This window comes from Halictus rubicundus, unplaced genomic scaffold (assembly GCF_050948215.1).
Source record: "Halictus rubicundus isolate RS-2024b unplaced genomic scaffold, iyHalRubi1_principal scaffold0198, whole genome shotgun sequence".
In the NCBI taxonomy this organism is placed as follows: Eukaryota; Metazoa; Arthropoda; class Insecta; order Hymenoptera; family Halictidae; genus Halictus; species Halictus rubicundus.
The window spans coordinates 278,574-303,176 of record NW_027488739.1 but is presented as its reverse complement, the minus strand read 5'-3'; the positions used below and the strand labels follow the sequence as shown (position 1 = coordinate 303,176).

Sequence of the window (24,603 nt, the reverse complement as noted above, 5' to 3'; positions counted from 1 at the left end):
GAATCATGCTGTTTGGGATCGGAAGGCGAACACTAAAGAGCCGCGGTTTACTGACACAACGACTTTATTTCACCGTGAGGATCGTCGAACTATAACCGATTACTTTGTACAGTTTGTAAACACAAATAAACACGTTTGAACAGTTAGCTTGAAGTGGATATCTCCCGTCTATTTCGGGAGCCGTAGATAGCTCTTGTAGCACGAAACCGGTCAAAAAGACGCGAAGCGTTCACGCGAACAAGAGGTCGAGATCAAGATCGATTGCGAGATAGTTTGATAGAGCGTTAGAAACGAACTGGACGAGCGAGCGAGCCGGCGAAACGATGATAATCGATCGTAACCCGTCTCGTCGGCGCGGGCCAATTAGAGAGCGATCTAACAATCGATTCCTGATCTCGCTTCTCTCCGCGATCCAGCCAATTGCGGGGCGCCGATCCGCGTCGGCGCGGAAACGCTGCCGACACATTCAGCCAATCTCAAACACATGCATTATTGGCAATTTATGCTTTTATGTTTTTAATCAGAACAATATTGTTAAGACGAATGAGTTGTAGAGCTTGTCCCGATCAAAATGAGTCCAAACACGACATCATTTGGACTGTCTTTAATGAGATTGTAATTTTTATCGTAACATTACGTATCAGTGAAACTTGTTCGATTGCACTCGAATTTGACCTCATTTTCATCAGGAAAATCCCCTCCATTCGCTCGTCACAATTTAATGAGGATATATTGAAAAATCTAAAAGTTTAAACTTTCCTACGTGCGCGATTCTCCATCCGCTTACAATGTATGTCGTCTGTCGTCGCTGGGTCTTTGAAGCTCGGCGCTCGGCAAAAGCTATTCGAAGATTTATTCTATAGTCATAACATCAGATATGTACATAACTCGTCAATCATTTGTATTTGACCAGATTTGATCATTTTTGTGGATCTAGTTCCAACATTTATCGTTCGTCAGCGTAGAGGGCGTAAGAAAACCAGTTGTTTACATGGGAGACACGAAACCCCATATGGTGATTGGTCTACTCCTATACCTCGTCTGTGATAAGACATTTGCCGGTGTAGTTGCGATTCCCGACGCTACTGGCGCTGCATTCGCCATTCGGGTTCTGTCGGCATCGATCGGCTCTCTCTGTCGATCTCGAGCAGGGGGAGGAAACTCTTATGTATGACCTTGGACCGCTTAGTTCACTTGCGAGGGAATGAGCATAGATGGCACCACGTTCACAGCCCTCACATGATTAAACGTGATTGGACGTGACTGATGTTCCAATCTTTCCTGCTATTGGACGCTACTATTCCTGCCAAAACCACTGCTGCATGGCATGAATGATCGTGTGACTCGTTGCGGACTGTGATATTATAACCTTCAAAACCTTCTTCATATTGTTTTAATAAGACAAAAATTTAAGTGTATTGAAAATTCGAGTAATAAGCCCAGGAAATATTGAAAAAATATTGAAAAAAACTTTGCTCAGTGTCGAATCAATTTTAGAAATAATTTTTCAAAATTGAGCGAACTCGGTGAACTTATTTCTGAGCTTATTTTTCGAATTTTACTTTGTGCATTAATTATAAAATTTTTTTAAGTTTGTTTTAGGATAGTGAGGTGCAGAGCAGTGCAGCAGCAAGTGTAAAGAGTGTACAAAATAAGTGGATGAAGATATTATCATTTGTATTAGTTTGATATTATATGTAATTATCTGTTACATGTATAATTATGTATTATTATGTTTTGAAATAAAATATTGTAAAAATAATGTATTGTTGCAAAACATATTATATCCTTTTATTATATTATATCCTTTTTTTTTTATATAAGTTTACTTCTAAATTTATGTAGTAATCGTACTGTACAGTAGATATATGTGTATGTGTATATGCGTATGTGTATGTTTGTAGAATCGTATAGCTATATATATATAGCTTTTAGTTGAGGTCAGGAGGGAATGGGTCTAGGTGGCACTGCTAATGTCCACACATTATACATGGGAGATTGCTCCCCCTGATCTCGAGTCACGCGCTCTCCCGACACATAACCGCATTATATAGACACTATTTTTTCGTAATAAAACTATTCTAAGTGTGTGCAATAAAAGCCCTGCGTACAGTTAATTTCAACCACGATCCTAACCTCCTTTAACAGGTTATGGGCCCAGAGCAGAAAGAAGGAAATTAACGAAATACGCAACTTAACCTATACGGCCACGCGACGCGCAAAAAAAAATTGCGAAAAGTGACGCCAGAGATCGATCGAAGATCTGTTCTCGCGCACAGTTCCGTGAATCGATAAGTGAATGCAAATCGCCGCGAACGCGTATACACGTGCCAACGAAAAACAAAGTGACGCCGTGTCGCCAGTGAACGATCGAATAAGAAAAATGGCATTTTCGAACACCATGAGGTTAGAAGTGCTAACACGTGAAAACTAGGACACGTGGAAAATTCAAGCACGAGCTGTCTTGACGAAAAGTGACCTTTGGGAATATGTGTGTGGCGAAAGCGAGCCCCCCGTCGTAGGTGGACAAGGCGATGCCCTTCGAGCATCGCAGCAAGCGCACAAAGTATGGCTGAGACAGGATGGAAGAGCTATGTCGGATCTGATACTTTCGATAAATCCATCCGAATTAAAACAGATTCGCGGCTGCAACACATCAAGAGAAGTGTGGGAAAAATTGGAATCCGTCTAGGCTTCGAAGGGACCTGCACGTAAAGCGACATTACTCAAAAAATTAACCCTGCACAAAATGCAGGAAGGCGGGGATATTCGAGAACATACGACTGTATTCTTTGACGTAGTCGATAAATTGGAAGCAATGGGCATAAACATCAATGGTGAGTTGCTATCAATGATGCTATTATATAGTTTGCCCGACAGCTTCGACAACTTCCGGTGCGCGATCGAGACGCGCGACGATGTACCAGATGCTGAATCGCTACGGGTAAAAATCATCGAGGAAAGCGACGCACGAAAGCAGAAAACGACCGGAAACGAATCCAACGCCATGTTTGTCAAGAATTACCGATGCAGAGGAAAACCATCGAAAAATGCAGAGGAAATCCATCGAAAAACCAGCGGAAAACCGAACGAAGGTAAATCATCATCTCATCCTGTTAAATATAAGTGCGGATATTGTAGAAAGACGGGACACAAGACCGCAGACTGTTGGAAGAAGAAGTCGACCAATTCAAGGGGAGATCCTGACGATGAAGCGTACCTCGCAACTGCATTCATCGACGAATCGGCACAGCTTTCCAGCACCGGATCGGACAAAAATCATTGGTGCCTGGATAGCGGATGCACATCCCACCTATGCAACGACAAAAGTTTATTTACGAACCCGGAGGAAACACGCAGCGGATTAAAACTGGCCAGTAACGCAACAGCTCAAATAATCGCAAAAGGCGACGTGAACGTCATGACATCGGATGGCAATCAAGGCAAGTCAATCAAACTTGAAAATACCCTATACGTTCCCGAATTGAGGACTAACTTATTGTCCGTCGCCAAGATTGTAGACAAAGGCAATGAAATAATCTTCCGAAAAAGTCATGCTGTTGTCGCAGACCCTCGTGGAAGAGTTAAACTAATCGCTGACAGAAGAGGCGATTTATTTTATCTGCGTGAGAATAGTCAACGGGCTTGTGTTGCAAGCAAGGACCGGTCTAGTGCACAAATCTGGCACGAAAGACTCGGACACCTGAACTCCAGGGACACGTCATCAATGCTGAAGAATTTACTTCAAATGAAGATCAACGACGCGAAGAGATTACATTCATGCAAGATATGTCTAACGGGAAAACTTACAAGTCTCCCGTTTACATCTGTTAACGACAAGTCGAGTTTGCCTCGTAGCTGAGGCAAATACTGTCTCAGTCGTAATCGGAAGAACTGGGAAAACGAGTATGACGGAATCGACGGACAAACGATGGATCGCAAGAAAGAAAACTCGATGCTCAACGTGTGTGGTCGTGATCGAACTGAGATCGATCAACCGTCGCGCGGCGCACGCGCCACACCCGCCCGCTCCCCTCGCCCGCCGCGAGCTGCTCGATCCACCCGTGGCGCACGCGGGGGTTGAGGAGGGGTGCGACGGGGCAAGCCGCGCGCACGCGTTGTCGATCAGCCTTTGTCGTGCGTTTATTACAATTATGTACATACGGTCGATTAAACAATAAAATATAATACAATGCTTGAAGTCGGTTTTATGCCGTTCCCGAACAACATCCAAATCCAAGCGATCGTCAAATCTCTTGGATATCGTGCATACGGATCTGTGCGGCTCGATGCGAACTGCATCAATTGGAGGCGCACGTTACTTCATGACATTAATCGACGATCACAGTCGATGGTGCGAGGTATATTTCCTTAAGAGTAAGGACGAGGTAACTACCAGGTTCATCGAATACAAAAACTTCGTTGAGACGCAGACCGGGCGCAAAATAAAAGCCGTTCAGTCGGATAACGGAACGGAGTATTGTAATAACATATTAAACGAAATTTTCAGTAAAGCCGGGATCTGCCGACGTTTAACAACCGTTCACACACCGGAGCAGAACGGAATCGCCGAACGCAAAAACCGCACCTTAGTCGAATCGGCGCGATGCATGCTAATACAATCGGGACTTCCACCTAAATTCTGGGCGGAAGCAATTGCCACCGCCAACTTCATACGCAACAGATGCATCACCAAAAGCCTGGACGGTAAAACCCCTCACGAGATATGGTCCGGGAAAGAACCGAATATCAGATTTCTCAAAACATTCGGATGCAGAGCATACGTGCTGGACAAAACCCAAAATAAGGGGAAGTTCGATCGAAGAGGAATCGCAGGTATCTTCGTAGGATACTCGAACGAATCCAAAGCGTATCGCGTATGGATTCCGAGCGAAAACAGAATTCGAACGACAAGAGACGTGAAATTTCTGGACGAATTCGACTCGGAAGACAAGTTCGACGATATCATCACAGAAGAAACTGCAAACGGAAGGTTCAGAATCATAAGCATCGGAACCGCCGATACCAATGGAGAGACAACACCGGAAGAGCGAACTACGCCCGCAACCAACACAACGCCCGATCATTCACCGGATACGGAAAACAATACAAACGAAGAAATTGGTCCGAGGCGTGGTCCAGGAAGACCTCGAAAGATAAAAACCGGAAAACCAGGTCGACCGACCAAAGAACGACCAGCGTTTTTGTGGAGCAGGTCGTCCGCGGATGGCCGAAAAACATCAACACGGCGACAGGTGAATGCCCGAGCGAGCGCGTGCGAATGAATGTGAGAGAGTAAGGAAGGTGCGACGACCGCGAGCGATGTAGGTGATCCGATTCGGGTGTATGTATTAAGGACCATCGGCCTATATATGCGAGGTAGGTCGCGGTCGCGGAAGTAGAGAGTCAGAGTTTGACAGCGAAAGAGGGAGAGAGAGAGAGAGAGAGAGAGAGAGAGATTTCGGCAGAGGACCGATCTTGTGGAGCAAGTGTAGCCGACTCAACGTTTAAGTTACTAAACGTATCACATACACCGATATATATTGATTTCGACCAGCCTGACACCAAATCCCTACATAAATTATATAATGATTATTCTGTAAATTAATTTTAAAAAAATAAATACCTTTTCTTGAACAAGTGCGGTCTTTTCTACCTTATATGATATTGTCCTTTCGAACGTTCCTTGATACTGAAATTCTGTCTGATCCGTAATTAGAATTGCGAGGTGATATATTTTACTACTTTCCGATGTGAAATTGCTAATATAAAGATACAGTGACAAAACATCGATCCGACATATGGTATGACCCCATACGACACTCTGCCGCGAACATTTCACTCAGCACAAAATCGCCGATAGGGACATCAGAAAGCAATCGATCCGACACAGTGACAAAACATAATAAAAGTAAAAAAAAAATGCGTTAGTCGACAGGATTTGAACACTGGTCGTCCGGCTGAAAACTTGGCACGCTGGCAAACCAAATCTTGTTGTACCGTAGAAAAAATACGGCATTACACAGGAAATAATGAAACTCGAAAACTATTCAGTATCTGCCGCTATAATGATATATATTCGTGAACAGGACAATGAGATCTATAAGTGTGCAAAGTTTCAACAGAATCGGTGACTCGAAGGTCGTGGCGTCTTACGAAACGTGCAAGGGTCAGAAACTTTTTCAAACTGCCGCTTCAATATTGCAATGAGCAGTTTATAAGTGGTCAATTGTCCTTCCTGAAGGTTCAATCTAGGTCTGTTCAGAGGCCAAAATGCGAATTTCTGCCTCATCGTCGAGTAATTTGCAATATTCGGCAGCATACATATTGTACATATGTAAACCTCTACTATCGATTTGCATTATCGACCGTATTCTATCGCAACGTACAGTGTTTGAATGGTGCCTTTTTTCTAGACATTTTACGTCTTAAATAAATAAGTAATCAATTAAAAAATGCATACCACCGTGTTTGCGCATGTTTTTGCTACGTCTGTGCAGAGCCTTTTTTTCGATACGAACACTAAATCTCTCGAAATTAAGAGAATCTCTCTGCGACAGCCATCTTGTGACGTCATACTTGCTTCAGAAAGCGAGTTTTCTGCCGAATATTACAAATTACTCCACGATGAGGTAAAAATTCGCAATTTGGGCTCTGGACAGACGTAGATTGGACTTTTAGGAAACACAACTGACCACTTTTAATCCTAAACCTAAAAGTCATAAAAAACCTATGGCACACCAAAATGACTAACATTCAAACGGAGAAAATATCCGTCTCCGATATAATGTTAACACGGATAAGCGGACAGCGAAACTCGAGAACCGTCGTCGCCGAGGAGTGGATCACACATGTCGGCTATATCTCGGTGTGAGATCAGAAGACCGCTACTAATCCAATTACAAAACTTCTTTATTTTTCGTTATTTTTTAATGAAACTTTTACCAACATATTCGTGGCATTCTCTGATTAAGATGAAACCAAATATGATATAATTCCGAAACACTCGGCGAAATGTCAACGGATATGTACATAGTTGACGTACTGACGTTACTGTTGCCATAAACGCCCTTTCTCGCGAGTCCAGTGCGTATTTTCTCTTTGCGCGTGATCTGACGGCTCCCATTAAGGCAAATGTCTGAAAAAATCACAGACAGCGGAGGCTGTCCATCGAATAGACACTGTCCAAAGATCGGAAGCCAAGATGACAAACGGTGGAATGCACGCCCAAGTCACATTTGAGCGACGCAATTAGAGGAGAGTGAAAACCCCGAAGAAGTCGTCGAAATACGTGAAGAGGAAATCATCTCGGAAAACGAATAAGGGGGCACTCTGAAGGACGTCTGAGTGACTTCCCATCTCAGACGAGAGCCACCTCCCAGGATCGAAACAGGGAAGAATTTCACGTGACGATCGGCTCGATATTCGGAGATCCTCGTCGAGACCTCACAATAGAGGAATGTCACGAGCCAGGGGCCAACAACAGCTCCGAGGTCCACCTAAGAATCGAGGGCGTACCCGTTAAAGCTATTGTCGACACCAGAAGCACGGTAACGGCAATGTCAGAAAACTGGTCCAAAAACACCAAGGTCAGTTAGACAAATGCCCCATGTTACCAGTCACTGGTGCATTCGTGATACGAGCTACGGGCAATAAATCAGCCCGATTGAAAAAACAAATATGGGTAACCATCACCCACCCAAATATCACGCTTGAAGCCCCGGTGGTGATAGTTCCCGGCCTAGTCTGTGACTTCATCATCGGCGTCGAACGTTGCGACGATCAAAGGCAACGATCGACTTTGCCCAAGACACATTGGTAATAACGATCAATAGAACGAGAGCCTCCATCAAAACGGGTCAAGAAAGTGCCGATGAGCAAGCATCGGTATAGGCCTGTTGGGGTCACGCGCATGCCCAGCCGAGCGCGGCGGAACGTGCACGAGCTTGCGCGGCGGGAAGAACAAGTTCGCATCTCGCGATGATGCTGTCTTGTGTTTGCGAATCGATCGTTTTACCTTTCGTGTTATATTATGCAGTATCATATTGTTACGATGGAAGCTGTCGATTGCGGCGATCGAGAGAAGTTGGCCGTCGTATCGATATTGTGGTATCCGGCCAACGGGGTTGTTGTTAAGAAGAAGACAGACGACAGAACCTCTCGAGTCGACGAAGCGAGAGCACGCACCTGTATCGCATCTTTTAACATTGTCCGTTGACAGCCAATAAATAGTTATTTACTTGTTGGTAGTGTTCGGTGTTGTTGTTTAGTTGAGGGATGTGTTCGCCGGCGAGGCGGAGCCGAAGCCTCCGCAACATTGGTGTCAGAAGTCAGACTGGGCATCTCCAGAAGGACTGCCCGAAGAGACAAACACAGAGGATGGGAAACGCAAAGAAGTCATAGTAGGAGGGGAGACTGTGACTTCACCTTCTTCTACCCCTGTCGTGCTGAAGACTTATTTGAAGAAAGATTGTACGGCCATCGAGGGATTCATCGATGGAAAAATGGCTACGATAATAATCGACACGGGATCGAGCGTAAATCTTTTGGGGACGGATAAGTTCAATCCCAGAAGTAAGCTTGGCGCGGCGGAAGGACTTCTGGAAATCAAAATTGTGTCCATTTCCGGGGAAAATTTACCGATTCAAGGCAGGTACAAATGTCCCATTAAAATCAATAGTTTCGAAACAGAGGAAGAATTTTTCCTGATCGAAATGGCGGAGGAGTGTATTTTGGGGAACGGATTCCTCCAGAAACACGCGTGTAGGCTCGATTATTGGGCGAGGAAACTACAAATAGCCGAGAAGGAAGAGGTCGGCTTTATCGGTCAATAGATACGTAATAAGGAGGATGCAGCTTTATTAGCGAAGATGGAAGAGGAGACTCCGGTAGCGGAAGAGGTACAGGAGGTTGCGGTTCCACCTGTACCGAAGCACTTAGAAGATCTTTTCCAGCGTTGCTGCTCGGCCTTATCTCCGCCACGGAAGACAGCATTTGCGAAAGTAACACATGAATTTCAGGATATATTCGCAGAAAATCCTGAACATGTTGGGAATTGTGATGTTGTCCAACATAGGATTGACACAGGAGATTGTGCACCAATCAAACAGGCACCGCGACGTCTCCCTTTTCACCGACGAGACGAAGTTAAAGAATTACTCGCGAAGATGGAAAGGCAGGGAGTAATTGAGGAGTCGAAAAGTCCATGGTCCTCTCCTATCGTTCTCGTGAAGAAAAAGGATGGCAGCACGAGATTTTGTGTGGACTATCGGCGGTTAAATGATGTCACGAAAAAAGATTCTTATCCGTTGCCGAGAATTGAAGAAACGCTAGATGCTCTAGCTGAATCGTCTTGGTTTTCAACCATAGATCTGCAAAGTGGATATTGGCAGATTATGGTTGACGAAAGGGACCGTGAAAAGACAGCATTCTGCGTGGGAGAAGGGCTTTGGCAATTCAGAGTGATGCCTTTCGGACTTTGTAATGCCCCTGCCACGTTTGAACGTCTTATGGACACGGTATTGAAAGGCCTTTGTGGGAAAATCTGCCTAGTATATCTAGACGACATAATTGTTTATGGAAGAAGTTTCGAAGAAAACATGGACAATTTGAGGACTGTCTTCGTACGCCTGCGCCAAGCCAAACTATTAGCGAATCCAAAAAATGCAATTTCTTCTGCAAAGAGGTGCGATACCTTGGACATATCGTTTCCGAACGCGGGATTAAAACGGATCCCGAAAAGATAATGGCAATCCAGAAATGGCCAATTCCGAGGAGTAAAACGGAATTAAGGAGTTTTCTCGGACTTTGCACTTATTATAGAAAATTCGTCAAAGATTTTTCTTCCATCGCTAGGCCACTACATCGCCTGACGGAAGATAAAATTACGTTTGTATGGTCGGAAGAATATCAAAAGGTATTCGAGTGGCTGAAGCAGCGTCTTTCCGAATCTCCGATATTAGCTTATCCTTTATTAGACGCAGATTTCATTTTGGATACAGATGCGTCGAATTTTGCCATTGGAGCAATCCTCTCGCAAGTTCAATGTGAAGAGGAGAAAGTTATTGCATACTTTTCAAAAATGCTGGGAAAAGCAGAAAGGAATTATTGCGTTACAAGACGGGAACTTTTGGCGATAATTAAGTCCATAGAACATTTTCACCCCTATCTTTATGGTCGAAAATTTCTGGTAAGGACTGATCATGCTGAGTTAAGGTGGCTATTGTCGTTCAAGAATCCGGAAGGACAAACGGCTCGCTGGAGAGAAAGGCTGCAACAGTATGATTTTGAAATTAGACATCGAGAAGGGAAGTTGCATGTCAATGCAGACAGTCTGTCAAGAAGACCATACGAAATTTCGCAATGTAAATATTGCCATCGCCTTGAGGAGAGGGAGTCACGTGAAGAAATGTGCGAAAAGGAAGAGCACGTGTTCAGGACGATCTGTGGAAACGCCAATTCGGAGGAATGGAGGAAAGCGCAAGAGACCGATGGAGAAATAAACTTCATTTTGCGGAGGATAATCGAACGAAATAAGCCAAACTGGCAGGAAGTTTCCGCATTTTCCCCCGTAACAAAATTTTACTGGAAAATTTGGGACTCTCTTGAAGCGAGAAAGGGTTTGCTTTTCCGGAGGTGGGAATCTACGGACGGGAAGGAAGCAGTTCCGTTACTAATCGTCCCTAGATGCAAAACCGAAGAGGTGTTACGCGAGTGTCACAACACCCCATGGGGAGGACACTTCGGAGTTCGCAAAACACTTGCTAAGATTCGACAAAGGTTTTTCTGGCCTGATCATCGTCGAGATGTTGAGGAATGGTGCCGTCGTTGCGACAGCTGCGTAGCGAAGAAGGGTTCTAGGGAGAGAGGAAAAGGCTCTTTAAAGATTTACAATGTTGGAGCACCTTTTGAAAGAATTGCACTTGACATTGTGGGCCCTTTGCCAAAATCTATGACCGGAAACAGATATGCCCTTGTTGTCGTAGATTATTTCTCGAAGTGGCCAGAAGTAATTCCGCTTCCGAATCAAAAAGCAACAACCATTGCGAAGACCCTTTCAACAGATGTAATAAGTCGCCATGGTGTGCCACTAGAACTGCATTCAGATCAAGGTAGGAATTTCGAGTCGAGTGTCTTCAAACAGTTGATGAGGTTGCTTGGAATTAGAAAGACAAGGACGACACCCTTACATCCCCAATCGGACGGACTCGTCGAAAGGATGATTCGTACATTGTTACAGTATCTGACACAGTTTGTTTCCGAACATCAAAAAGACTGGGATGAATGGATACCGACGTTCCTTTTAGCATATCGGACTTCTCAACATGAGGTAACTCGAAATACTCCGGCAATGGTCCTCATGGGTCGAGAATTACGACTTCCTTTGAATCTCCTGAGAGGCAGTAACTACGCTTCTGGAAGGAAGGAGGAGGGAGCTTACATCGGAGAAATGAGGGCTAAAATCTTGGGAATCCATGATTTTGTACGCCAACGAATGAAGATTAGTGGTGACAAAATGAAGTCCTGGTACTATGTTCACGCAAATCCGGTTTCCTTCAATCCGGTTGACAAGGTCTGGCTATTTAATCCACGACGTACAAGAGGCCGGTGCCCAAAACTCCAATCTGACTGGGAAGGACCGTATATCGTCAAGAATCGATTGAACGAATTAATTTTTCGAATAGTTCGATCTCCTAAGGCAAAACCGAAGGTTGTTCACGTGAATCGGCTTGCACCTTACAGTGGTTTAGGATAGGAATCCGAATTCCTAGACACTTTTCGCCCACGAAGAGGACGCTGCATCGAAAGAAGGCGAGGGTGCGACTCCGTTCCGGCACCTCGATCACTTTCCATTTGTGGAAGAGACAGTCCTAGGAATTCGGGGGAGGAAGTGGTATCCTCGCGAGGATACGTCCTCAGGAGGGTACCCCCTTTCCCGACTGGTCCACAAAGAGTGGTGCACCAGTCACCATATTATCGCGGATAGATTTCGCGATGATTGGAGGTGCATCCTGGAGAGGACTCGGTGATCGCCCGGGGAGAGGGCAGCACCCGGGAAAACGTCAAGAAAGAAGCACTCAAGCCACAAGAGTCAAGGGGAAGGGCGAGAAGTCGACGGAATAACTACACTGAAGCATTAAGGGAAATACCTCGTGCCAGCGTCCTGCTCAGGGTTTTTAGGTGGTTTTCCCCTGAGACAGAGGACAAATGTCGGGACGTTTACTGTCTGATTAAGGCCACCGGGTTAAAGCAAATTTCTTTTCTTTCACCGACTTTTCAGACAGAGGTTAACATGTCAAGGAGCCGTCTTTCGATTACGAGGCATGAAGGTTGGGACGTTACCACAGACGAATGTAGCCGCGGTCGGGACGCCCGTTTTTCGAGAGGGGGAGCAGTGTTACGATGGAAGCTGTCGATTGCGGCGATCGAGAGAAGTTGGCCGTCGTATCGATATTGTGGTATCCGGCCAACGGGGTTGTTGTTAAGAAGAAGACAGACGACAGAACCTCTCGAGTCGACGAAGCGAGAGCACGCACCTGTATCGCATCTTTTAACATTGTCCGTTGACAGCCAACAAATAGTTATTTAGTTGTTGGTAGTGTTCGGTGTTGTTGTTTAGTTGAGGGATGTGTTCGCCGGCGAGGCGGAGCCGAAGCCTCCGCAACAATATCGTTATGAATAAATGTAGTTTACACTACGCGTACTAGAGTGTTTTCCCCGAATACCCCGGAACATCCCAACCTCAACAAGGCCTTTAACATTCGCGGTATAGGCCGCGAAACTCGGGTACACATCCTCGCCGCAGTGGCGCGAACGATGTCCGCGAAATTAATAAAAGCGATCCATGATCCAATTTTTCTGGGTCCCCGCTCTCATTTGATTGATACGTAAGCATACAACGTGATCGGCGTGTCATTGAGATCCTATACGTTCCTGCTAGGGTGAAAAGTTCCTACGAACTCCACACGAGCACTAAATCTCTCGATATTTACGATAATGTCGAGCCCACCTTGATACCCGGTTGCGTCACGCTCGCCCCACACGGACCCCGAGCGAAGGAGGTCCGTGCAGTCCCTAGAAAAACGAAAGCTCGCTCTTGATCGCCCTTCAGTCGCGCTCACATCTAGCAATTCCATTCCAAAGCGTTACTATATCAAGCGTCTTCTAGTTCCTACTATTTCCATATTGTATTCTATTTCTTATATCGTTAACCAGCATAAAGGTCGATGCACATCTCACCGGCCCGGCCGGCCGGCTCAAAATTACAACCCTGGTTTTGGTCCTAGCGTTTACTAACGGCAACCGTGTCAGACTTTGGAACCGAATTTCTTCTCTGGCCTCTCGACCCTTTCCAGATGGCCTTTCGAGAGCGCGTTGACAGTTCCCTGCTGTGCGTGGCACAAAAAAAAATGTTTTTAGGGGCTCCACAGCTCCTTAGGTAATCTATCCGTACCTCTCCTTTACAACACCATGGAAATAGGAAACGTTCCTGGCACTTAGTGAAACAGCATCGCACATCCTTATACAGGGTGGTCCACGCAATTGTTTCAAGTCATAACTCCGTTATTATTGCTGTTTCGAACAATGCAGATCTCTCAATGATCTGAGAGAGTTCTGAAAGTTCTCTAAGATCGTGAGAAGAAATAGAGAAGCCGACGGATCGGGAAAAGCTATACGGGTTAAGGAACGCACGTAAAGAAAAACACCGATGGTCGATTGAACAGACAAGACTGCGACGATCGACCGTTGTCTCGATCGCTCCTGCCTCCCGTTCCCCGCGCGGCTCGCGAGGTCCACCAAGCTGCTCGATCCACCCGGTGGCTCGCGGGACGCGGGGTGCGACGCAGGGGCGACGTCGCGCACGCGCCGTCGATCTAGTCGTTAGAGCCGATTTATTGAAAACATGTACATACGGTTCTGTCATATAACATTAAAATCGTGTTTTACTTGAGTGCACATAGAAATATGTTTGTCTTCTGCGCGTATCTTTATTGGCGGCTGAACCCCTCTTCGCGTAAATCCCGAACATACCGCCCGCCTCGACGTCGATTGTTCGACGTTGATGTTTCACCGTTCGATGGCGCGCGAGATCGATGTGTCGATGCGAGTTGGAGTGGGGGGTTTCTACCTCGCTACGCGTTAATTCAGTCGCGTAAACGATGAATGGCGCCGCCCGCCATGACAAGTCCGCGTAGTGACCTCGTGCGTATCGGATTTTGTACCGACTATGTTTCCCCCTGAGCTCCTCCTTCGTCGTCTCTGACCGGCAATGGGACCACTTTGGCGACGGTCCGGCGGAAGGTGCGGTCTCCCCGTCGTAGAGTGACCACACGAACGAGCCCATCGGGTCCGGGATGCACCTCGGCGACACGTGCGAGTGGCCAGCGGGTTGGCGGGGTGACTTCGTCGGCGACGAGAACGAGCGTGCCAATACCGATGTTTTCTCGCCGTCGTTGCCACTTTGGACGCTGCTGCAGCTGGTGAAGATACTCAGTTCTCCATCTGCGCCAAAAGTGGTCGTGGAGATTACGGATTAATCTCCACCGCGCGGTCAGAGACGAGGCGGTTGCCTCGGGGGGAGGCTCGGGGGGGGTGTGAAGTGGTTCGCCGACTAGGAAGTGCCCGGGAGTGAGTGGACTAGTGTCCTGTGGGTCGTCGGTCAGCGGGGTCAGAGGTCGTGAGTTCAAACACGCTTCGACCCGGCACAGCAGCGTGGCCATCTCTTCATAGGTGAGTGTCGCCTCCCCTATCACCCGTCGAAGGTGGTTTTTCACCGACTTGACCGCCGCTTCCCACAGGCCCCCCATATGCGGAGAGTAAGGAGGGATGAAGGTCCACTGCGTCCCGCCGTTGGCCAGTTCCTCCGAAACAGCCGTGTGGAATTGCGATGCCTCCCGGAACATTCCCCTCAGCATGACGTCAGCTCCCTTGAAGGTGGTCCCGTTGTCGCTGAGCAAGCTGCTGCATCGCCCCCGACGCGCCACGAACCGTTGGAACGCTGCCACGAAGGCCTCCGACGACAGGTCAGTCACTGCATCTAGGTGCACCGCCTTGGTGGCCAGGCAGACGAACACCACAATGTATCCCTTGTGGCTCTTGTGACCCCTGCCCTTGGTGGTGCGAATCTGGATTGGCCCTGCATAGTCCACACCTGTTGCAGAAAAGGGCTTTGACGGACATACCCGGGAAGGCGGAAGGTCTCCCATGCGTTGTTGTCCCACTTCTGCCCGGAGCCGTGTGCAGGTGACGCAGTCACGTAGGACCTGCTTCGCCCTTGGTCGCAACCTGGGTATCCAAAAGGCCCTGTGGACCCAGGCCAGAGTCGTAGAGAGGCTCCCGTGCAGAGTCTTCTGGTGTGCATCCCGTACGATCAACGTCGCCAGGTGGGTCGACCTCTCGATGAGGACTGGGTGCCGCTGTGACTCCGGCAACGATGACAGCCGTAGGCGCCCTCCGACTCTCAGGACCCCGTCGTTGTCTAAAAACGGGACCAGAGTGTTGAGGCACGAGGAAGTCGGGATTACCTTACCTTGGGTGAGTGCTCTGATCTCCTGTGAGTACGTGCAGCGCTGCGTCACACGGACCACACAGGTTAGCGCTTCTTTTAATTCAGTAACCGACAGTGGCCCGGTCTTCTTGACAGCTGGCCTCCTGGTGTTGTGGATGAAGCGTCTGAGATAGGCTGAGACACGCGTCAGCCTTGAGAGTGAGGAAAACCTGAGGACCAGCGAGTTTTCCTCCGGTGCCACGACCACCTGCGCGACGGCGACAGACCTTTGTTCCGGTGCGACCTCGCATGGGCTGAGCGTAGTGGTCGCAGGCCACTCGCCAGGTGCGGCGGTCAGCCAGGAGGGTCCGTGCCACCAGAGAGGTGAGGCACGCAGCTCCTCAGCTGATATCCCTCGGGTGGCTAGATCTGCGGGGTTGTCCAGTGTCCCCACATGCCGCCACGTGACCCCAGGTAGGAGGTTCTGGATCTCCGCGACCCGGTGGGCGACGAAGGTCTTCCATTTCGACGGATGCGTCCGGATCCATGCCAGGGTCACCGTCGAATCGGACCAAGCGTGGGTTGTGACCTCGTCGAAGTTCAGAGCCGACCGCAGAGACGACAACAAGCGTGCGAGCAGAACCGCGCCGCACAGCTCCAGCCTGGGAATAGTCTGCGGTTTGATAGGAGCCACCCGCGTCTTCCCCATCAGAAGGTTCGACCAGGATCCCGTCTTACGCCGGACCACGAGGTAGACGACCGCCACGTACGCTCGTTCTGAGGCGTCACTGAAACCGTGGAGCTCCACGTCTGACATGCACGGTGAGAACCCAACCCACCTCGGTACCGTGACGACCGTTAATGAGGAAATCTCGATCCTTAGTTGTGACCAGCGTGCAGCCATCGACGCGTCCAGAGGCTCGTCCCACGAAACTCCAGCGAGCCAGAGGTCCTGCAGTATCGTTTTTGCTCGTACGATGACCGGAGCTAACCACCCAAGGGGATCAAACAGTCGGGCGATCTCGGAGAGCACGGTCCGCTTGGTCCACTTGGACGCAGCGGCATCCGAGAAAAGAGGTCCGCGGACTGCTAGCGTGTCCCCCCGGACGTCCCAGCAGAGCCCCAGAGCGCCGTGGACTTCCTTGTCTTGGAAGACCTTCTCCTCCACGCACGCAGCGCGGAGTTCGGGGACGTTGCTGGCCCATTTATCCAGCTGGAAACCCGCGGAGGAGAGGAGGTCCGTCAACTGCCGACGTATCTCCAACGCTCGCTGAAGGTCATCTGCGCCAGTCAGGATGTCGTCCACGTACGAATGTTCCCTGACGGCCCGTGCTCCTAACGGAAATCGACTCTCCCCGTCGACGGCTAGCTGCTTCAGGACCCGATTTGCGAGGTAAGGTGCCGGAGCAGTACCATAGGTGACCGTCGAGAGCCTGAAATCAGTAACCGCTTCACCAGGATCATTCCTCCACAGGATTCGGAGCCAATCCTGATCTTCGGGGTGGACCAGAATTTGCCGGAACATCTTTACGATGTCCGCCGAGAATGCCACCTTATGCAGACGCCAACGGGTGATCACCGCCCACAGATCACTCTGGAGCTTCGGGCCAGCGAGCAGCGAGTCGTTCAGAGAGCCTCCTGAACCCATCCCGAGCGAGGCGTTGAACACGACCCGGATCTTCTTGCGACCGTCTGACACCTTCCAGACCGCATGGTGCGTCAAGTAGCAGCCGGGCTCGTGGTTCATCAGCGATTCCCGCGCCCGCTCCATGTGTCCCAGACGATGATACTCCTCCATGAAACCCACGTACTGCTCGCGAAGAGATTGGTCGCGGGATCGGTTCCTCTCGGCGTTGAGTAGCATCCTCAGAGCGACCGCTCTCGAGGACGCGACCTTCGGGCGCTCCTCCCCCCTAAAAGGTAAGCGAACCACATACCTCCCGGTGGGGTCGCGTCGCGTGCTCTGGCTGAACAATTCCTCGCATTGTAGATCCTCTGGTGACATCGGTGACGACGGGGCGACTTCCTCCAGTTCCCAGAACAGCTGGAGGTCCGGTAACGAGGCCTGACGACTCACGTGGAGGATCCGTGTCGATCTTGCGGCTGCCGGCTGTTCGACGGGCCCTAGCAGAGTCCAGCCGAACGGAGTTCGGACAGCGACGGGTGTGCCAGCGGGCCCCGATCTCTTCTCCAGAAGTAGCATCCCGCAGACGTCGGCACCGAGCAGGACATCTACCTGTGCTGGCTCAGAGTAGTGCGGGTCCGCCAGAGGCAATCCCTGTACGTGAGGCCAGTCTCCAGGGAGGACACGCTGCGCCGGCGTCGGAGCGATGAGACGCTTTGTAACCAGGGCATCTACGGCCACCTGGAAAGTACGGTCAAGAGGAGATCGGAGGGTTACCTGGACCTCGGATCGTGCGGTTCCAACGTTCGCTCCCTGGTATCCCGTCAGCTCCACTCGCACCGCTCGTCTTTTCAGCCTGAGGGACTGAGCCGCCCACTCTGACAGGAACGACGACTCCGATCCAGAATCAAGCAGAGCCCTGACGGTGAGAGTCCGTCCGTTGGTCGCTTCTAGGGAGACCCTGGCGGTGGCGAGAAGGGTGACCCGGTTGGTGCTGACCGCGTACGCCGCCGACGTGGACGACGTCGTAGCCTCATTCGGTTGTCCCCGCTGGAAGGAGTCGTGAAGAGTGGTATGATGGGTCCCGTCGCACGCCCAGCAGCGGTACTCCGAGGAACACTGCGTCTGCTGATGACTGGACGCGAGGCAGTTGAGGCAGAGGCCCTTTTTCTGCACGAACTGTCTCCTTTCCGCAGCTGAGAGTGCCTTGTACGTTTTGCACGCGCTAAGGGCGTGACTTCCAGAACACAGTGGGCACAGACGTCCTCCCTTAGGTTTGGACTTCGTTTCGACCTTGACCGCCAACATGTTACGCGCAGAAGATGGGATGGGTCGGATCACGGCGCCTCCACCCTTCGGAACCGGAGCAGGCGGGTCCTGAGGCCGAGCCGACCCTAGAGCGTGAACGCGATTCTCGAGGTAGCTCTCCAAGTCGTCGAAGCACGGCGTGGCCGTGGGGTCCCTCAGAGACATCTCCCACGCCAACCTCGTCGTGTGGTCGAGCTTCTCCGACGCGAGAAACACCAGCCACTCGTCCCACTCCGCGACCGGTTTCCTTAACGCCTGGAACGCCCGCTGAGTCTGCCGAAATTCGTCTAGCAGACGCTTGATCTCTGACGGCTGGGCCTTCGCCAGGGTCGGGTAAGTGATCAAGCGTCTCATGTGCGCTGCAGTGAGTATCCGTTGATTCCCAAACCTCCGCTCCAAGGCCGTCCAAGCACCGTCGTAATTGGCCTCGGTGATGGGCGTGAGGTCCAACATTTTGGCGGCTTCACCTGTCAGACAGGACTTTAAATACTGCATCTTCCTCACTTTAGGGATGCGGGTGGACTCGTGGACGAGAGAGCAGAATTGGTCACGGAAGCTCTCCCACTGGTACAGGTCCCCCGAGAAGGAAGGCAGTTTCATCGGCGGCAGCACCACCTCCGACTCCGCCGGCATCGTGTTCACCGGCACGGGCGTGGGAGGGGCGGGTTTGGCCTCTAACATTTCGTCTATTGCAGAGCCGTGTTCGATGTAAGCCTCCTCGACCTCGGAGAAAAGGTCGGTGAACAGGTACGGGAGCGTGGGCTCTGCTTGGCGAGTGATCTCTGCATGGCGCTCGGTGAACAGTCTCCAGTAGCTCTCCAGCAACTCCCTTCGCCTCAAGAGGTTCGGTCGAGTCAGATACTCAGCTCCGCTTTTTCGCAGGTTGCTCAGGAAGCGGGAGATGCGACCGCCGAGATCCGTTTGCGCGGCCACGAGCTCTGTCACTTTCGTTGACATATTCGAACACGCGCACGATATGACCGAAGATAGTTGAAGGTGAGTTGAAACCGAAACACACCGAGTTTGGCCTTGCGGGCAACCTCAAACGCTCCAACTGTTTGTTTGTCGGACGGACGAGCTCGCCTTGGTACGGGTCACCAAAGGAGACAACCGTCGACGATTCAAAACTAACCGTTTTCGAAACACGTTCTTAACGGAAAAACTCGGCACTTTTCTCACTGTTGCTTCGTTTCCAGACGAGAAAACCGACGGAACGCCGACTGGAGCACGAGCCGCGTGAAGAGAAGCACAAAAAACAGGGGCGCGGAATAAACGAGGGGGTGGATCGTTGCCGATGCTCAAGAGCCCGCTCGCACGTTGATCCGGCTCGAAGGACCAAATGTTTCGAACAATGCAGATCTCTCAATGATCTGAGAGAGTTCTGAAAGTTCTCTAAGATCGTGAGAAGAAATAGAGAAGCCGACGGATCGGGAAAAGCTATACGGGTTAAGGAACGCACGTAAAGAAAAACACCGATGGTCGATTGAACAGACAAGACTGCGACGATCGACCGTTGTCTCGATCGCTCCTGCCTCCCGTTCCCCGCGCGGCTCGCGAGGTCCACCAAGCTGCTCGATCCACCCGGTGGCTCGCGGGACGCGGGGTGCGACGCAGGGGCGACGTCGCGCACGCGCCGTCGATCTAGTCGTTAGAGCCGATTTATTGAAAACATGTACATACGGTTCTGTCATATAACATTAAAATCGTGTTTTACTTGAGTGCACATAGAAATATGTTTGTCTTCTGCGCGTATCTTTATTGGCGGCTGAACCCCTCTTCGCGTAAATCCCGAACAATTGCATTTACGAAAAAATGATAAAGGAGAAAGATAAATGGTTCGAAGAGCACTACATCTGTAGGCCTTTAAATTTTTTTAGATGCTGCAGTGCATGTGCAATTAACAATTGCATCATTTCTTTAAATAGAATAGATTCTTCCTTTCATTCTACGTAAAAAATGATTAGTGTACCATGGCAAAAAAATTATTAGATCTCGAGATATTTTCAAAAAATGTCTTTATTGAAGAAGATACTCAAACACTTCATAACTATGTTGTAAAGGTAAACACCCTTTCGACATTGTTATCATAACAGAAACCGATTTGCACGAGTGAGCATTTCATAATTCAGTAGCAAGTCACGTATCGTAACTCGAGTACGAAAACTAAGATTTTGAAAAAGTGTAGCTGTATTTCACCAAATACAAGAAAATGTATGACATTTTTTGAAAATATCTCGAGATCTAATAATTTTTCACATTCAACATGTGTTTTTGATTCAGAAGAAAAATTACCTGCCTATTTAAAATACGACAGATGTTCCCCTCAAACCCAACAAATGGTAGCTCGAACCTATAGCTCCGAAAGGGAGTACCGTATTATTAATTATTCTGGTAGCTTTTTCCTAATAAAGCTCAAATTCCTTAACAAAGTATTCCCCATCTATTACCACGAGAGACTCTGAAATGTTCTAGTTAACAGCTTTTGAAATAAATAATGACGAATTGTTTCACCACACAGATTGTCAGATGATATTCTTTCTTTTTCGTTAGCGTGGTAATAAATTGTTATTTCGTTTGTTACAACGTTCAAATTCCTTAACAAAATCTATTACCACGAGGAACACAGAAAACTTCTGGTTGATAGTTTTTTAAATAAATACAGCATGTTCATTCTGTCTTCGTACTGCCACGCTACGAGCCGGCCGACTAGCCTGCGAATATTCTCGTCGAGAATGCTAGCCGGCTAGCCGGCCGGCTCTAGCATGTTGGAAATCTGCCTTAAGGTCGCACACCTTGCGCCATCTACCATCTCATCTTTTTTATAACCTATTCTATTCTGTACTTGCTATCGTCCATGTGACACACGCATCCTTTGAGCTGTGATTAAAATATTATTGTTCTATCTAAAACAGTGTCGTGATTAACCTGCTAATCTTCCACAGGTTATGGGCCCAGGCTCACTACAAACTGCGCTAAAAGTGAAGTTGGAAATATAAATCGTGAGACTGAAAAAAATTCAAATCGTGGAAATCGCTCTCCTCGCCACGTGCTCGCGTCGAGAAAGAAAAGCGAAAAACGAAAGCTTTCTGTTATACACGAACCGACAGCAAATAATTAATTATTCGAAGAAAATTCGAGCATATTCTTTATTTTATTTTCTCGGTTCATACAAAACGAAAATGAGTCAACTAACGATTAAAATTCCACCCCTTCAGAAAGAAAATTATGACACTTGGAAGATCCATATGAAGGCATTGCTCGTGAAGAACGACGCGTGGGGATTTGTTAACGGAATTAAACAGAAACCCACTGCCACAGGTGACAACGCAGCCGATATTACAGCTTGGGAAATCGCTGACGAGAAGGCCATGTCTGACATTATTCTCGCAATAAGCCCAGAAGAATTGAAACACGTAAGTAGATGTAACACGTCTAGAGAAGTTTGGCAAAAACTAAAAACTATTTACGAGTCGGAAGGGCCCACGCGAAAAGCAATGTTGCTAGAGGAACTGATTCACCACAAGATGGAGGAATCTCAGGACATGAGAGATCATGTATCAAACTTCTTCGACACCGTAAATAAACTGGAAGCCATGCAGATACAAATTCCCCAAGAAATGACAGTCATTCTCTTACTTTCTAGCATTCCAAAGTCCTATGAATCATTGAGAGTGGCCATCAAGTCACGACAAGAACTACCTACCCCTGAAGAACTAAAAATAAAATTATTAGACGAATATCAGGTGAGGAAGAAAAACAAAGATGAAAAGTCCGATGCCATGGTAGCATGGAAACAATCATCACGTAATTTTGGAAGCAGAAATCTTGACAACCAATTATCTGAAAGGGGGAACGAGAAATCAAAATTTAAATGTCACAAGTGTAAGAAGTACGGGCATATGACAAAAGACTGTAGGTCAAGACGACCGGAAAACAACAGGAAGTCAGATGTAAAAGAAACATCAAAAAGGGCAGAGGTGGCTATGAAAACTGAAATAGTGGCAGAAACAGAGGTAGCCAACAAAGCTACACCTAACCTAAAAACCACATGGTGTCTGGATTCTGGTGCTTCGTCGCACATGTGCCCCTATGAAGAAAAATTTGAAGAAATTGGGAAAAGCAATGCAAGCACATTAAATTTAGCAAGCTCCGAATCGACTCTCATAGAAGGAATTGGATCAGTAAAACTAAAAATTGATGAAAATTCTTCGGCAAAACTTCAAAAAACATTATTTGTTCCAGATCTCCGATCAAATTTATTGTCTGTTGCCAAAATCACAGACAACGGTTTTGACGTTCTATTCCAAAAAGGATGTGCAGTAATATATACTTTTATTTTGCCTCCCCTAAGGGTTACAATTCTTTTTCCTTTACACCATCTCCTTCTATCGCCGCCCTTCCATCAGGATGTGCAGTAATAATCAACCAAAAAACTGGAAAAGAAATCTTCAAAGCCGAGCGAGAGAAGGACTTATACTTTCTAAAAGAAAAGACTGAAGAAGCCAACATCTCGCAAAGCAACACGTCAAACCTTCAGGAATTACATGAGAAATTTGGACATTTAAACATAAAGGACCTAAAGAACCTGATCCAGAACGGCAGGATACACGGAGTCACAGCTGATTGCCGTGAAAAGTTGCAAATCTGTGAAATCTGTATAAGAGGAAAGCAGACGCAAACTCCATTCACAAGATCAATCTCACGGTCGACAGAAATTTTGGAATTGGTCCATACGGATCTCTGTGGTCCAATGAAGGTAGGGTCTCTTGCCGGTTCATGGTACTTCCTAACCTTCATCGACGACAAGTCAAAATGGTGCGAATTATATTTTCTAAAAAGGAAAAGTGAGTTTTTCCAAAAATTCCTAGAATTCAAGGTTAAAGTTGAAAAACAAACAGGAAGACACATTAAAACCATAAGGTCAGACAACGGAGGAGAATATCGAAGCAACGAACTTGAAAACTACCTAAAAAAGGAAGGGATCAACCATCAACTCACAATAGAATACACCCCACAACAAAATGGTGTCGCAGAGCGCTGGAATCGAACCCTTGTGGAGATGGCGCGATGCATGTTGCTTCAGTCGGGCCTCCCCCAAGTTTTTTGGGCAGAAGCAATTTTAACAGCGGCTTACATCCGAAACAGATGCCCAACGAAAAGTCTAGAGGGTAAAACTCCTCATGAAATTTGGAAAGGAAAAATCCCTACAGCTGTTCACTTCCAAATTTTTGGCTCCAAAGCCTACATGTTGGACAAGTCAAATGAGAGAAAGATATCCAAGGGAAAATTTGGTGACCGAACAATCGAATGTATTTTTGTCGGATATTCAACCGATTCAAAGGCATACCGACTATGGGATCCCGAAGCTAGAGAAATTCGTCGAAGCCGCGACGTTAAATTCATCAAAACCTTTGGAGAACTACAAAAATTCGAGGATTTTGTGAACGAAGAAACGCTACAGCGCGGGAAGCAAATTTTGAACTCCACCGAAGAGGAAGGAAATCACGAAATTGAAGTTATCCCATCAGCCGAAAACACCAAAGAAGCAACTCTTCTGGAAGATGAACATGAAGAAAATGGAACGCCAAACGAAGTGCCGAAAATGAAAATCGGACCAGGACGTCCCAAGAAAATCCTCACAGGCCGCAGAGGTAGACCCAAAATGCAACCGCATATGGTTCCCGTACTGGAAGTTCAACAAGAAGAAAACCTCGAAACAGATCAAGTTGACCACGAAAATCCCTCAACATGTCAATGCCAATTTATCGAATATGCCGGATTAACTGAAAAAGAAGATCCCTGTACTGCAAAAGAAGCAATGTCGTCTCCAGAAGCACGCGAATGGAGAGAAGCCATGCTAAGTGAGTACCAAGCCTTAATAAAAAACAATACTTGGACTCTCGTTGATCGTCCGAAAGGTCGAAAAATTATAGGATCGAGATGGGTCCTGCGCACCAAACTCAAGGCCGATGGGACTGTGGAGCGTCGGAAGGCCAGGATAGTGGCCAAAGGTTTCGCTCAGGAACCCAACGTGGACTTCCACGAGACGTTTGCGCCGGTAGCAAGAATGGGCTCCATTCGAACCATAATGGGACTTGCAGCGGAATTGGGATTGCAAGTTCATCAGCTCGATTTCGTCAGTGCTTACTTAAATGGCAATATCGAGGAAGAAATCCACATGGAG

The 24,603-nt window shown here is 48.0% G+C and overlaps 1 protein-coding gene across 1 annotated transcript; it reads right to left on the bottom strand.

The window, feature by feature from the left end:
- Positions 1–15,252: 15,252 nt before the first annotated feature.
- LOC143363969 (uncharacterized) lies at positions 15,253–18,419 on the bottom strand. The gene is made up of 2 exons (XM_076804499.1): positions 15,530–18,419; positions 15,253–15,416 (listed from the first exon to the last, which is right to left on the bottom strand). The coding sequence occupies exons 1-2, from the start codon at positions 18,417–18,419 to the stop codon at positions 15,253–15,255; spliced, it is 3,054 nt and encodes a 1,017-aa protein (XP_076660614.1).
- Between the last annotated feature and the right edge of the window lie 6,184 nt (positions 18,420–24,603).